General features: G+C 58.8%; 1 protein-coding gene across 5 annotated transcripts in view; it reads right to left on the bottom strand.

The window, feature by feature from the left end:
- RASGRF1 (Ras protein specific guanine nucleotide releasing factor 1) overlaps nucleotides 1–15,290 on the bottom strand; it is an 88,375-nt gene that overhangs the window by 62,053 nt on the left and 11,032 nt on the right. For all 5 annotated transcript variants that reach the window (XM_082734330.1, XM_082734327.1, XM_082734329.1 and 2 more), the window contains exons 2-3: nucleotides 7,629–7,735; nucleotides 1,976–2,123 (exon numbers count right to left, since the gene is read on the bottom strand). In XM_082734330.1, the coding sequence (XP_082590456.1) occupies nucleotides 1,976–2,123; nucleotides 7,629–7,735 (255 nt within the window). The remainder of the gene's footprint in view (nucleotides 1–1,975; nucleotides 2,124–7,628; nucleotides 7,736–15,290) is intronic.

Below are 15,290 nucleotides of genomic sequence, written 5' to 3'. Positions count from 1 at the left end.
TGGGCCAGCTCGGAGCCTGAGGCCACATATTCACTGACCAAGTACCTCGTGCCAGGCGTAAGGAGGGAGCGTGAGGGTGGTCTGGCCCCTCAGGGGCCCCCACCAGGCCGGTAGGGTGGCGGACCGCGCGGAGCGGCTCCGATGAGGCAGGCGGGGGTGGGGACGTGGTGGGAGCCGGGGCAGTGAGCACCCCCAGCTGGGGCGGGGGCCTGGGAGGGGGCGCGGGACCTGCTAGGATTCCACGAGGCAGGAAGGCGGGACGGCCGGGCGTGGGGTGTGGGGCGCAGGGCTCCCAGCTCTGGCTGGAGCGCGGGGGACAGGAGGAGGTCCGGGGAGGAGGATGAGGCTGTGGGCCCTGCTCAGGGGGCTGTAGGCGGAGTGACGGTGTCAGAGGCCCCCGGGGCAGCCTGGCTCATAATGCCAATAACGTGGGGTCAGGGCCGGGGCCCCGGTTCCTCACGGGTGCAGCCCGGACTCCAGGATGTGTGCTGGGCTGGGTGAGACACCGAAGGAAGCAGGTGCTGACAGGCGGGACAAGCTCCCGTCCCGCAGCTGCGCGCGGAGGGGAAAGACTGACAGCCCCGGCCCCCATCCCAGCACGCCCCCCGGCCCCCGCCCAGCTGTGGGAGCTCTGGCGGGCGGCCTGCTGAGCCTGGATCTTCTCGGGGTGGTCGAGGGTGGACTGGGGAGGCCCGTCTGAGGTGCCCAGTGCAGGACCGGAGGAGGCATGCGGAGTTCTGGCGTCTGCTTCAACCGGAGCTCCCGAGAGGACATTGCAGCTTTGCGACGGAGCAACACGGCGGGACTGGTGACTTCCGGTCTGACCCTTCTGGGCAGAGCTGGCCTCCGAGCACCAGACGGGACCCACGTTTGGGGCTCCCCCCTCCGAGGGTTCCACCCTGAAATTCTTAGTGCTTTTCTCTTAGAATTTTCTGTTTTGTAAGTGACGTCTGGTGGGACACTGCAGGGTCCCGGGGCCCTAGCTTGTGTGTTCTCCCTCTCCCTCTCCAGCCCCGGGATGGGCTCCCGCTGCCCGCTCCCCACCCCCACAGCTGCCCTCTGTCCGGCTACAGGCTGGCATAGGCGGGGGCACTGGACTTCACGTGCGGGAGCCCCAGTGTGGGTATGAGGGGGGTCCAGGGCGCATCCGTGGGGTCTCAGGGAAGGGCGCGAGACAGCAGGGTGCACTCGGTGGGTGACCCTCATCCCAGTGCACAGGTTGTGGGGGTTGAAGTTGCGGGTCACCTGCCCGCCACGGGTTGGGGTGATGGGCTGTGAGGATGGGGGTGACTTCCCCAGCCTGGGCCGCAGCCTTGCGTTTTCCCTTGCGGTGGGCCCTGGAAATTACTCGGCTGAGTCTGCCAGCCAAGCCCATGCTTCCCCTTCCCCTCCTCAGCGCCGAGCCCATGGCTCTGGGGCGACATGGCCAGATGGTGCCACGTGCGCCGTGGGGCGAGGAGTCAGGTCCTTCTGTGCTGGGCACACAGCTGGCAGGGGTGCCTATGGGGTGGAGAGCACTGCCCGCTTTCCTGCCGAGGGAACTGCTCGGGAGGCCGGGACAGCGCGGTTCCAACTCTGGAGGTCGGCGCCGAGGTCCGGGAGATGCGGCTTCACGGACATGCTCGGTATCATGGTCCTAGCGGGCTCAGCCTGACGACAGCGCGGCCCCTAGACAGCTGCCTGGAGCCCCTGCCTGGACCCCGACCCTCCGGGGCCCCGCACCCCTGCTGTGTCAGCGTGGCCCCAGGCAGGCGCTCCGCAGCTCGCCCATCAGCCCGCACCAGCCTCACAGCCTTGCCGCGTGAGGATAAAAACCCATCTCACCGACAGACGAACTGAGGCACGGGGCTTGGGGGCAGAGGTGGGATTTGAATGCCCATCGGACCGTGCACCATCCCTCTCTGCCCATCACGTGTCCCCACGCCCCGCCCCTCCAGGAGCCCGTGGTGGGGGCCGGGGCCCAGCTGGTGGTCACCTCCGCCTTCAGCCGCTCGATCTCGGTCTCGCCGTCCTCGATCTGCCGCCGCAGCTGCTTGGCCACTGTCTTCTCCGTCTCTACGATCTGCAGCAGGTGCAGGTACTTCTGCATCAGCGCCTCGTGCTCCGTGGCCAGGGTCCGGTAGCTGCGGGCAGGTGGACACGCAGGTTACCACGCCGCGGGCCTGAGATCCGCAGGTCCAGCCCCAGGTGGGACCCCCAGCGGCGGGACTCTGGAGAAGGTCCCACTGCCGCACACAGCGCCTGAGGCCTCCCTGCCAGATCTCGTCTTGCATTCAGACCTGTGGGTCCCGTGGGGGGCCCTTCCCACCCACCGAGGCCCCTGGGCCTTTGCACAGGCGGCTCTTCTGTCGGAAGCCCATTCCCCCTGCCTCTTTCCTGGCCTGGCTCTGGCTCCAGCTGCCATGCTGTCTTCTCCGACCCAGACCATGGGGATGTCCCACAGCCCAGGTCTCTGACGCCACACCCAGGGCTCTGGGCACACACCCACCCAAGGGTGGCCTTGGCCAGGAGGCTTGTGTTGGGGGAGACTGGCAACAAGACTGGAGGGTTGGGGGAGCCAGGTCAGAGGGCCTCCCCAGAGGATAAGCAAAGGGCAGAAGAGATAGCCCAGCATTGTGTACGTTCACAGGCCTCAGACTTGCAGGGCATCACGGCTGGGGGCAACCTGGAAGACCAGCCAGGTTCCAGGCCTCTGAGGGGGGAGCCGGGTCAGCTGTGTTCTGGGCCAGGGTTCTCCCCGACACCCCACCGCACAGGCAGGGCCACTGGTGGCGTCAGAGCTGGGGAAACACCGTTCCGTAAAGGAGGGCCCACGGGCTTCGCAAGGGAAGCTCTCAGCGGGGCCCATCGGGGAAGCCAGGCAGGGACTCAGAGGGAAAGCCCACCCTGCCCCCCACTCACCCGTCCATTCACCCACCCCGTCCTCCCCTCCCCTCCCTGGTGCCCTCGGAAGCCTCCCCTCCCCCGCCCGTGTCCCGTGTCCCCAACCTCCTCCCACCCGGGGCTTCACAGTTTCTGGCCGCCAACCTCAGCGGCCAGAGCCCCCCGCCCCCTCGCGGCTGCCACTGCCCTGCGGGTGTGGGTTCTGGTGGAAGCCCGGTCCTCAGACCCAGTCCGCTCGCTGGGTCCGGCCTCGCTCGCTCCCTCGCATACCCAGGAGCCCGGGGACCTCAGAGTCATGCCGCAGTTTGCTTATCTGTGACCTGGGTCTGTGCCAGTGAGGGACAGTTCAGCACACGTGACGCATTCGCGCTGGGACTACCATGGTCCCCTCCCGTCAGACCGCGGAGGCCCTGCTCACTCCATCCTGAACCCCTGAATGCCTGTCCCTTCAGTGTCAGCGGCGGTCCCTGTCCCACGGGCTGTCTCTCTTCGGCACATAGGGAGCCTTGAGTCCCTCCACGTGAGGGACACACCCAGCTCCCTCCCACCCGTGCAGCAAGGCTGTTCAGAGAGTAGCCTGTCCTCACTCGTCCCCACATCTGTCCCCCCACTTGCTCCTAGGCTGGGGCAGCCAGGGGCGGCAGCACACCCACAGCACTGGGGTCACTGTTGGGGTCATCCTTGGGCTCCCCATGTGCTCAGTTGAGGGGCACTTTCCCGTCTGGCATCTTCTTACATGGCTTTCTGGTGGCCCTGGACGCGGCTGGTCAATGGGCGCCAGGCTAGCAATGCTGGCTTTCGTCACCGGCCCGGGAGCCACACACACGTGCTCTCAGCCTCAATGATGAGAGCCCAGGCGGTCGTGCGTGGGAACAGCCTCGCACGGAGGCAGGGGTGGGGGCCCTTCGGAGGCTGAGAAAGCCCGGTCCCCTGACGGGGTCGGAGGAGGCTGGCTCCTGCTGGCCTGACGGTGGCCGGGGGGGGGGGGCGGGTGGACCCGGAGCGTATCCCTGGGGGGGGGGTCCTGACCCCGATATCAACGCTCCGTCCCAGCCTTCCCCCGTCTAAAGGTCAGTGAGGCTGCGAGAGTGGACTCTGCTTAGCAGGACCATTCACCAAAGACGAGGACTCGGCTCCCCTACCAGAATGAGTGTGAACGAGAATATTAGGTTTCAAAGTTTCTCCCACTTCCCAAGAGGCTCCGTTCTCTTAGCTTGCAAAGGGAGCTCAGCGGAGAGACGGTGGGGTATGTCTTCACACTGCCGCATTTCTCCACACTCCAGGGCTGTGGGAATCCGGGACTCGGGTGGTTTGTCACGGATGCTGGCGCCCGGTGTGGAGCAGGATCTCTTGGGCAGCCGATCTGGGCTGCCCCGCCTCCCCCGCCCTCTCCTCCAGTAACGAGGTACGGAGCACCTCTCTGGGCAGCACTGCCTTTGGAGACTCAGACTCAGAGCTGGACAGGAACTTGGGAGCCACGGAAGACCCACAGCCTCATTTTATACGTGAAGAAGCCGAGGCCCGAGAGGGGACGTGCCTTCCCCTAAATGACAGTCTGGGAGCACGGCAGCTGGAGCTAGAACAGGGCTCCAGTCCCCGACAGCGGGAGCTGCTCGGCTCACACCCCGCGCCCTCCCTGAAGTGTGGACGGTGCACGCACGGGCAGGGAGAGCACGCTGTGGACCCCACGGCGCCTACCTCGGTACGTACAATGTATCTAGTACGTAAATGCATACAGAAACCAAATAAGGTTCGGGCAACACTGCTCACTGCTCAGCAGAGCTGTGGAACAGAGCCAGGCTCCCTCCTGACCCACACACATACCTCACACTCACGCACACTCACGATGGACTGGGCTTGAGGCTACATAGGGTTCACAGTCTGCGCTTTCCCCCTAGCGACACAATGCGTGTAAGTCAGCCCCAGGACGGCCTCTCCCGCGTGGGGGTGTAAGCGCTCCGAATCCCTGGGACCACAGATCTGATGTGCTTCTGCCCCTGCTCCTCCGTGGTGCTACAGGACACAGCGGGCCTGAAGATGGGGAGACGATCTTGGTGGGCCTGACCTAATCACTCGAAGCACCTGAGATGCTCTTTTCTCTGCCGGTCACAGAAGGGGGAGGTCCGAGGTTTGGGGCTGCAGAACCCCGCGTTAAAATTCGAGGTTTAATGTGCGTAGACTGGAAGGTGCAGGTGAGAAAAGCGTATGGTTGATGGTGGCGGGTTTTGATCTGCGCGTACCGCACCTGGGAGAAAGAACCTTCTGTCCCCCCGGCAAGCCCCCTCACACCCCCAGCCAGCCCGACCCCACAGGCGACTCCAGCTCAGAGTCCTTCGCCACAAGTGAGCTGTGCCTGTGACAAAACTTCGCGTCACTGGACTCAGATGGCGTGCCTTAGCTTGCATGTGGCTTTTCCTCCTCGGCACGCTGACTTTGCTGTTCAGCATTTTGTGACACATGTTTCGGGCGGGCGCCTTTCCGGTGCTGGGCGGTATTGTCGCCTGGACGTACCGGGGCTTGTCTGCACGTCTGTCTGTCTGCGGACAGACACCTCGGCTCTTTCTAGTCTGGGGACTACTATACACGGAGCTGTGTGCACAGGACCGGTTGTGGATGTTTTTGCTTCTCTCAGATAAACACCGAAAGGTTGACATTGCTGGTCATGGAGCCGGCCTAGCAATCTTTAAATGGCTGTTTTTTAAGCAACTGTCTAACAATTTTCTGAAGTGGTTGAGCCACTTTCCGCGCCTGCCTGCGTGTGTGCCTTACGGGGCCCCACCCCAGCCCGGCCTCCGCTGGGTCTCCGTCACCTCCGCCAGGCGAGGCTCCAGGGTCTCACACGGTCTCTGAGACATTTTGGTATCAATATATGTTCTAAACCAGCGCAGTCCTGGTCCTCAGAAGGTACAACCGATGAGAACTCTGCATTCTGCATCGCTTCAACACGTAGAAAGCCCCTCCCCGTCAGCAGACTCATGTGGTTCTCAGAACAGCCCAGCTCTTGGCTCCTGGTGGGGGGACGGAGGCCCACCGGCTCTTCTTGAGGCTGGGTCCTTCCGCCGTGAACCGATCCTGCACAACGCTGACAATTTCCACGCAAAACTGTAGCTCTGACGGCGTTACTCCCCTGGTGTAAAAGCTTTGATGGCTCCCGCTGTTCACAGAGTAAAGGTCCAACTCCCCAGCTGGGTGTTCGAGACCCATTATGACCCGATTACACTTCACCTTCCGAAACCCACACTGTGTCTGTTCATTAATCCTGCAGGTCTCTCTCGTACATCGGCGCCTTGGGGGTGGGACTGGGGCTGGGGGCCAAAGCGCTCATAGTTAAGCCCATTACGCCCTTGGTCCTCTGGCTCAGGTCAGACGTCACCCTATATCCAGCTTCCCTCATCTCCCTGCAGATGGAAGTAGTGTCTCTCCCCCATGGTGCCCTGTACCCACCAGGGCCTTTGTGTGCAAGAGCTAGCTGCGACCACGTCTAATGTCTTCCTAAGTGGACACGATGTCCCTGGGGGACACCTGCATCCACCCCTCTCTGCCCAGAACCACAGTCAGAGCCTGACTCTATAAGTGCACGTGTGAGTACCGGCTGGACTGGATACTCCCTGAGAACAGGGAAGGACATGGCCTGACCTCGAGGTCATAGTTAGTGCTATGGCCATTGTAAAGGGCTTGTGGTCGGCTGGTTTGTTCCAGGGCTCAAAGAAGGGCCCTGGTATCCATCCACCCACCCATCCGTCCGTCTGTCCATCCGTCCATCCATCCATCCATCCATCCACTCACACACACACCATCCACGCGTCATCACTGTCCATCCACCATCACACGTACTCGAGACCCGTCCACTTATCGTCCATCTACCCTCCACACATTCATCTTTCACCTTCCGCTCGGCGTCCAACCTTGCCTCCACCCTCGTCCGGTCGTTCACCCTTGATTTCTCCCGGTCCACCTGCTCATGCCCCTGTAAGCCCCGGGGACCCGAAGAATCGGACTTGGTCTCTGCTCTCAGGACCTTACACTTAACAAGCAGAGAGACGCAGAGACACAGCAGTCTGCACTAACCCGGAGAGATCACCCGCTGAGAGGGGGTGCCTCTGGGGGTCCCTGCCCTTGGATGAGACTTGATTCTGTCAAGGGTTTTCAGCTGGGGAGCCACACCCCAGCCCACGACCCGGAAGACTTGAACCACGGTGGGGCCCTGTTTTCTCCGCAGCGTACGTGGAGAGGCCTGTGTTTTTCTCTCTGTCTGGCCCCTCCAGGGAAGGGCATGCCCTGCGGGGGATGAGGAGGAGCTGTGGAACCCCCGAGCTCAGGGAGGTTGAGAGATTTCCTTCTGTAGAACAGGAAACAGGCTCCGAGGAGAGGCAGGAGCTGTTCATGGTCACGCAGCAGATCCGTGGCTGCAGCTGGCTTGGAGCCCGGGCTTAGGCTTTGGTAGCCATAAGATCCTTGACCCCAACCAAAGAGGGCTCAGCTCCCCTACTGGAGAGGAAGGAGCCGGTGCACTGAAGCTGGCGGGAGGCTGCTCCTCCGGTCTCCCTGCTCCCGGGGGCACCGAGGGTGGCACAGACCCAGAGCTCTGGGATCCGAGGGGACCCCTGCCAAGAGCCGTCCTTACAACTCGCCTTCTCCCTCCCTCCCTCCCGTCCCCGCCCTCCCCCTCGGGGCCGCGGTTTGCTCCGGGCAGGGCCCTTGTGTCCCGCCTCTTTGGAGGCGACGGCGGGGTGGGCAGGACGTACCTGGCGTGAGCGATGGCCGCCACCCACTCGTCACAATCCTTGGCATCCTCCGTCCTCAGCTCCAGGGCTTTCTGGTTCTCGTGGCTGAAGTTAACGGTGAAGTAATGCTGCACCGGGAAGAAGACAGCTCTGGTCACCAGGGTGTCCGCGCGGCCCTCCGTCCGGCTCTCGGGCCGGACGCTCGCGGCCACACCAGCCAGGTGCAGACTCGTTCTGGGGCCCGGGAAGGCCATTCCAGTAAACATTTTCAAACTCGACTAAGGCAGGCTTTGTACATGGAACAGAGCCTATACTTAGGATAGGAAGGAAGCAAAACCTGATTTGTCAACAAATTGCAACAAAGCCAGTTTTAAACCATCAGGTGTGCTGGGAGGAAGGCAAAAGCACCACGGGGGACCGCCTCTGGGACGTGGGTTCCCGCTGAGGGCCGTGTGCCTGTGTTCCGCTCCCAGAAAGGTACCAAGCCCTCCTCCGGTCCTGGGGTGAAAGCATGAACAGACAGGGCCCCGAGGAGCACCCCCGGAAGCCCCGCCGTGGGGTGCAGGTGACTTGGACCCGCCTCAAGCCCAGGGCCAGGGGCCAGCACCCCCGCCACCCCCGCTGGCTCCCGGGAAGCAGAGCAGCCGACAGCACACACGCATCTGTTATAGTCTCCCTGTTAAGGCAGCTCAGCTCCCCGCACGGTGCCCGCAGCCCAGCGAGCACACCTGTTTGCTGCGGTCATCGCTGGGAGGGAGGTGAGAGCAGAGGGCGGTGGGGGCGGAGAAAGCCCGTCGGGTCAGCCCGGGAGTGCAGGATGGCTGCCCCGCCGACGCAGAGCGGGTCCATCCAGGTTTGAGGTGCGCTGGACAGGGAAAGTGGGGGCAGCACAGGTGTCCGGAGTGCCCCGTGTGTTCGGGCTGTGAGGGACTGGACGGCGGGAACACAAGTGCCAGACACGAGGTGGGCAGGGTCCCAGTGGTGGTGTCCAGGGGGACGGGCTGGGAGGACTGCGTCCGTGCACACCTCTGGTCTCATCCTGCTGGAGGTGGGAGAGAGGCAGGCGGTGGGGTGCAGAGACAGACCCGCAGGCCCGCCACTCAGAGGTGTGTCCGGGCCGCGGTGTGGCGGTGTATTGTGGAGGGGTGCTGTCCCTGTCCCTGCCCCCGCGGCGCCGGGCGGCAGGGAGCAGCCCCCGAGGTGCGGCGCGTAGACTATTTTTAGCGTCTGCTGACATTTACTGTATTTCTGTTAATTGTTAGTCTTGGTGGCGGCCACGGGGTGCGGGGTGTGTGTGTGTGTGTGTGTGTGTGTGTGTGCGGTTGGAGAGTCAGCGTCTCTCACTTGTTTCCTAGGAAACAGATAACTGGGGCTGTGGAACGAAATGTCAGCTACAGCCTCAAATAACTGAATTCAGAAGGCTCAGGTGGGCGCCCGCCGCCCCGCCCTGGACGCAGCAGGTACCCCAGTACGTTCCACCTCTCGAGAGATGAAGGACACTCCTGCACTCATCTCCCACGAGCTCACTGGTTCCCGCCTTCCGCAGGTGGAGCAGGTGTGATCTGTTTTGCACAGAGGTTGTGCCACTTGCCCAGGGTCACACAGCTGCAAAGCAGACCTTCCCCAGGCACCTGCCGTCCACTCCAGCCAGGGCTTGGCACTGGGGTGGGAAGAAAGCCCACGGAGCCTACAGACGGGTGGGACTCTGGGTTCTAACTCCGAAGCAGGGACACTCAGCTGCACCGGGGGTTGCCTGGGGTCCCCAGGGAGGATGTCCTGGTGCTGGATGGGCCCGCCGAGGGATCTCCTTCCCTGCCAAGCTGCCAGGGGCGGGGCAGGGGGCAGAGCGGCCCATGCCCGGAGGGGCAGGGTGGGCACGGGTCCCTGAGCCTGGCCCTTCTGAGCTGTGGGGAGTGAGGGGCTTCGCAGTCGGCCAGGCCAGCATAGTGGAGAAGCCCGAGGCTGCTGGCCCCCAGGCCCCCTGAAACCCCACTGCAATCCCACCTCAGCAGGAAATGGAACAACAGGCAGCTGGCTTAGAAGCCTCCAGGTTTGAAGCTCGCCCGCAGGGACCTCCGCCAGCAGAGACCTCGGTCACCTCAGGGCAGGATCGGCTCCCAGAGGCTCCCTCCCTGCTCCCGCCCAGCCACCTCCCCAGCGCGAGGCTGGCCCACCTGTCCCTCTACCCAGCCTGTGTCCTATTCCGACACCCCTGCTCCAGGCTGAGCCTGCGGCCGTGGCCGTGGTCAGGCTCCTCACGAGTGTCCTGCATCTCTTGTTCTTGGAGACAGCACCCAGCCGGTGATGGGTGTCTGGAAGTCCAGGAACACAGGCTAGTGGTGGGGTGGGTGTGGGGGTCTGGGGGCGGGCATGACCTGGAAATGTCACTGCGGCTCCTGGCAAGCAGACTGGTGGTGCTGGAGGGAGCTCTGAGGAAGAAAGCCGGGGCATCCTCGGGGCAGAGGACAAGGGGTGTGCTGGGAAGGCCACTTGGGAGCTTCTACTAGAGGGGACACTGGGGGGTGTGTCCCAGGCTCGGGCCTGGGCTCTTCGCACACCTGGCCTTGCTGGGAGCATGCCGCCTCCCCTCCCTGCCCAGGAGTCACACGGATTCCCTCCCTTCCACAGGGACGCAGAGGCCAGATGCTCAGCAGTGCACAAGGTCCCCTCCAGGAAACAGTGGGTGGCTCGTGGCCCAGCAGGACTTCTGTGGCCAACCATGGCCCAGACTGCCCTGTGGGGGCCTCAGAGGGCGTGGGGACAGCGGGCTTCCTCTGTGTGTGCGCTTCCCCCAACACCTGGTCTCCCTAAGCCCGGGGCCAAGTGACTAGTGCCCCCGAAGGGAGAGTAAACTTCCTCCCTGTCCTCCTGAGTCACGCGAATCCTGACCACGGTGGCCACATGCACAAAGCTTTGCTCTGTGTGGGGCTGGGGGTGAGGGAAGGGAGACACGGAGATAGAGACAGAGACGGGGACGGAGAGACACAGAGACAGAGACAGAGACGGAGACAGAGACGGAGACAGAGGAGAGCAGCAGAGACACAGAAACAGAGAGAGGAAGTAAAATCCGCTGGGAAAGAACGAAGTCCCCACATGCAGAGAAAAGGAGTGAATTCCAGGCTCCTGGAAGACGCTAAGGAAAAGGCAGTTTGACCTGAGGAAAATGGAAGGAAAACGTTGGGTCCTCAGGCCCACGCGCAGAAAGACCCAGTCAGCCACCGGCAGGGCAGGCCCAGGAAGGCGGCCAGTCCCCTGTGGGTGTGGCCCAGTGTTCCGTGTGGGTGCAGGCACCTGTACAGTGGGTGACTGCCCTCTCACGGAGGGCCTGTGGTGGGAGAGGTGAGGTGGGCCCCGCAGGGGCTGTGCCTGGGCTCCCCAGTCACCCAGGGTTCTTTTCACAGCAATGGGCCACATTGTTAAGAGGGGCAAGTGGCCTCCTGGTCAGAGAAAGGGCACTGGACGTGGAGTCTGAGCAGTGCGGCCTGGGGTCGTTGGGGTCGTTGGGGCCCTTCCTCTGGGATGCTTGGCCCCTTCTCCTTGAAGTGGGTAGTGGGCGGACACACCGGGCTCTTGGTCTTTCTGAGTTCCATGCGCTCTCTCTCTGCACCTGCACAATCAGTGTGTCCATCCACAGCTCCATCCCCCTGCCTGTCCATCCATGGCTCCACCCATCTACCCACCTCTACACCTGCCCACTGGGAGGGAGAGACACCGTCAGGAAGAGAATGTGTGCTCTGTGTCTTTCCCCGGGGCTCTGGATAGGCTCGGGATGGTTCCTCGTCTCTCCCGACAGCCTTCAGGAGGCTCTGGGTATCCTCTGGCCCAGCCCCTGTCAGCTGTGCACAGTCCACACAAGGGACATCCCTTGGACATCTGGCTCTGGTGGTCAGGGGCTTGTGGTTCTGGGTCCCACAGGTACTGAAGCAGTTGGAGAGACAGTTCATGGCAGACAACCTCCCCGGGGCGCTGCCCAGACAGCATACTGAAAGCCACCCCCAGGCTTCCTGTGGCCACTGGGTTAGGATGAGGGGAGAGAACTGTTTCACCTGATACATGGAAGCCAATACAGCCAAGCAAAATAAGGAAACAGAGGCTTATGCTCCCAATGAAAGAACAAGATAAAACTCTAGAAAAATACCTTCATGAAACCGAGACAGGTAATTTACCTGATATAGAGTTCAAAGTCAAGGTCACAGAGCAGCTCAATGATCTCAGGAGAAGAACAGATGGACAGAGAGAAAACACGAGAAGGTACCAAACAGAAATCACAGAGTGAAAAATACAAAACTGAACTGGAAAAAAAAAAAAAAGTGCATAAAGGGCTTCCACAGCAGAGCTGACGAAGTGGAAGAAAGGGTCGGTCAGCTGAAGACAGGGCAGGGGAGCACACTCTAAAACAGAGCAGTGAAAAGAATAAAGAATTTAAAAAACCAAAGACTGGGACGCCTGGGTGGCTCAGTTGGTTGGGCAGCTGCCTTCAGCTCAGGTCATGATCCCAGCGTCCTGGGATCGAGTCCCACATCGGGCTCCTTGCCCCACAGGGAGCCTGCTTCTCCCTCTGACTCTGCCTTCCACTCTGTCTGCCTGTGCTCGCTCTCTCGCTCTCTTTCTTACAAATAAATAAATAAAATAAAAAAATAAAAAAAAAAATAAAAAACCAAAGACCGCTCAAGAGGCCTATGGAAAAACATTAAGGGAAACAACATTTGCATAATAAAGGTGCCAGAAAGAGAAGAAAACTTCTGTCCCCCGGAAAGCCACAGAAAATGTATTTAAAGAAATAATGGCTGAGAATGGCCCTGACCTGGGGAAGGGAACACACACCCAGGCCTGGGAAGCCTAGAGAGTCCCAAATAACACAAACTCAGGGAGACCCACACCGTGACACATCATACTAGAAACATCAAAAGTTAAAGATAAGGGGGACCTTCAAGGCATCCAGAGAAAACAACTGCTTAGGTACAAGGGATCCTCATAAAACTATCCGAAGAGTTTTCAGCAGAAACTATGTGGGCCAGAGGGAGCAGCAGGATATATTCAAGTGTTGAAGGGGAAAAAAAACTTCCAACCAAGACTACTCCACCTGGGAGGGTCATTGTTCAGAACGGAGGGGGAGAGAAAGTTTTCCAGACAAGCAGGAGCTAAGGGAGTTCATCACCATGGAGCAGGACTATGAGAGCCACTAAAGGGACTTCCTGAAGCTGAAAAGAAAGGGCATTAACTGGGAACAAGAGCACAGATGAGGGGCACCTGGGTGGCTCAGTGGGTTAAGCCTCTGCCTTTGGCTCAGGTCATGATCCCAGGGTCTTGGGATCGAGTCCCGCATCGGGCTCTCTGCTTGGCGGGGAGCCTGCTTCCTCCTCCCTTTCTGCCTGCCTCTCTGCCTACTTGTGATCTCTGTCAAATAAATAAATAAAATCTTAAAAAAAAAAAAGAAAGAGTACAAATGACAACACGAATCTCACTGGTGAAGGTAAACATGTTGTAAAGGCAAGGGGTTCATTCCTCATGAAGCCAGATGGAAAGTTAAAGGTAGAAGCAATAAAAATGACTATGACGGGACGCCTGGGTGGCTCAGTTGGTTGGACGACGGCCTTTGGCTCAGGTCATGATCCCGGAGTCCCAGGATCGAGTCCCGCATCGGGCTCCCAGCTGCATGGGGAGTCTGCTTCTCCCTCTGACCTTCTCCTCGCTCATGCTCTCTCTCACTGTCTCTCTCTCTCAAATAAATAAATAAAATCTTAAAAAAAAATGACTATGACTACAACAATTAGTTAAGGGATACACAAAATAAGAAGATGTAAAATGTGATATCAAAGCGTAAGATCTGGGGAGAGCGAGAAGAAATGCAAAGTTTCAGAATGTGTTCCAACTTAACTTGCTATTGACTTCAAACAGATTACGGCACACACACAGACACACACACACAGACACAGACACACAGACACACGCAGACACAGACACACACAGACACAGACACACACACACAGAGACACCTCATTTTATTGTGCATTGCTTTGCTGCACACAGCTATTGCATTTTTCCAAAGTAAAGGTTTGTGACAACCCCACATCAACCATTTTTCCAATAGCATTTGCTCACCCATGTCTCTGTGTCACCTTTTGGTAATTCCTGCAATATTTCAAGCTTTTCACTATTGTTATACTTGTTACGGTGATCTGTGATCAGTAATTCTGACTTGCTGCAGGTTCAGATGGTGCTTAGCATTTTTTAGCAATAAAGTATTTTTAGTATCTGGAAGGTACACTGCTTTTGTATACATCATACTATCACACACTGAATAGACAACACCATAGGGCAAATATGACTTTAATATGCGTGGGAAACCAAAACATTTATTTGACTTGCTTTATTGTGATATTCGCTCTATCGTAGGGATCTAGGACCGACCCCCCGACAGCCGTGAGGTGCGCCTGTAGGCTGATGCGTGTGAGCCATAAGGTAACCACAAATCAAAACCTGTAGCTGATACACAAGTGTAAGTGAGATAGAAATCTAAACGTAACACTGAAGAAAGGCATCGAAGCACAAGGGAAGAGAGCAAGAAAAGCAGCAGAGGAAATACAAAACACCTGGAAAACACTGAAGAAAATGGCAATAAGTCCTTTAAGTGTAAACGGACTAGATTCTCCATCCAGAAGACACAGAGTGGCTGAATGGATTCACGCAGAAAACAAGACCCGTCTGTATGCTGCCTGCAAGAGGTCAGGACACACAGGCATAAGAACACGCGGACTGCAAGTGAAGGGATGGGAAGAGATGCTTCGTGCAGGTGGAAACCCAGAGAAAGCTGGCGTAGCTGCACTTACATCAGACCGAAGTCTTCAAAATAAAGTCCACAATAGCAGACACAGGTGGGCGTTACTGATGACAAAGGGGTTCATCCAGCAGGGAGGTTTGTAAATATTTATGTCCCCAACAGAAGTGCACCGAGACATAGAAAGTAAATACTAAAGACCTAGAAAGAGAAACCTGTAGCAACACAAGAGCTCAGGGGACACTAGCACCCCACCTGCACTGGCAGGCAGCGCCTCTGGACAGAAAACCGACAAGGCAACAGTGACCATAAAGGACACGTTAGACCAAATGCACTTGACAGCTCTGCACAGAACATTCCGCCCCAAACCAGTGGAAAACACATTCTTGTCAAGTGCGCACGGAACATTCTCCGGGGGAGAACATATGTGAGGCCATGAGACACGTCTCAGTGAATTTAAGAAGACTGAACGCACACGGAGCATCTTTCCAGACACCACAATGGGGCAAAGCTGGGAATCAGCTGCAAAAGAAAACTGGAGGAAAAAAACCACAAATTCGTCGAGATGAAACACTACTGAACAAGTGGATCTACGAGGAAACCCAAGAGGACAAAAACCCCTGAGATGAATGAAAGTGAAGATACAACATGTCAAAATCTGGAGGGTGCGGCAAAAGCAGTCGCAGGAGGGAAATTCGTAATGAGACCAGAAACAAGACAAACTCAAGTAAACAATGAAACTTGGCACCTAAAGAGCTAGAAAAAGAGCAATGAGCACAGCCCAACATCCGCGGAAGGAAGGAGTCCGTAAAGGTCACGGCAGAAGTAAGTGGAAATTCAGACTAAAAAGGCAACAGAAAAAAAATCCATGAAAATGGTTGTTTGAAAAGATAAATAAAATTGAT

The sequence above is a fragment of the Mustela nivalis genome (genome assembly GCF_964662115.1).
Source record: "Mustela nivalis genome assembly, chromosome: 6".
In the NCBI taxonomy this organism is placed as follows: Eukaryota; Metazoa; Chordata; class Mammalia; order Carnivora; family Mustelidae; genus Mustela; species Mustela nivalis.
The sequence above is the reverse complement of the archived record's forward strand: the minus strand, read 5'-3'. Positions and strand labels throughout refer to the sequence as shown.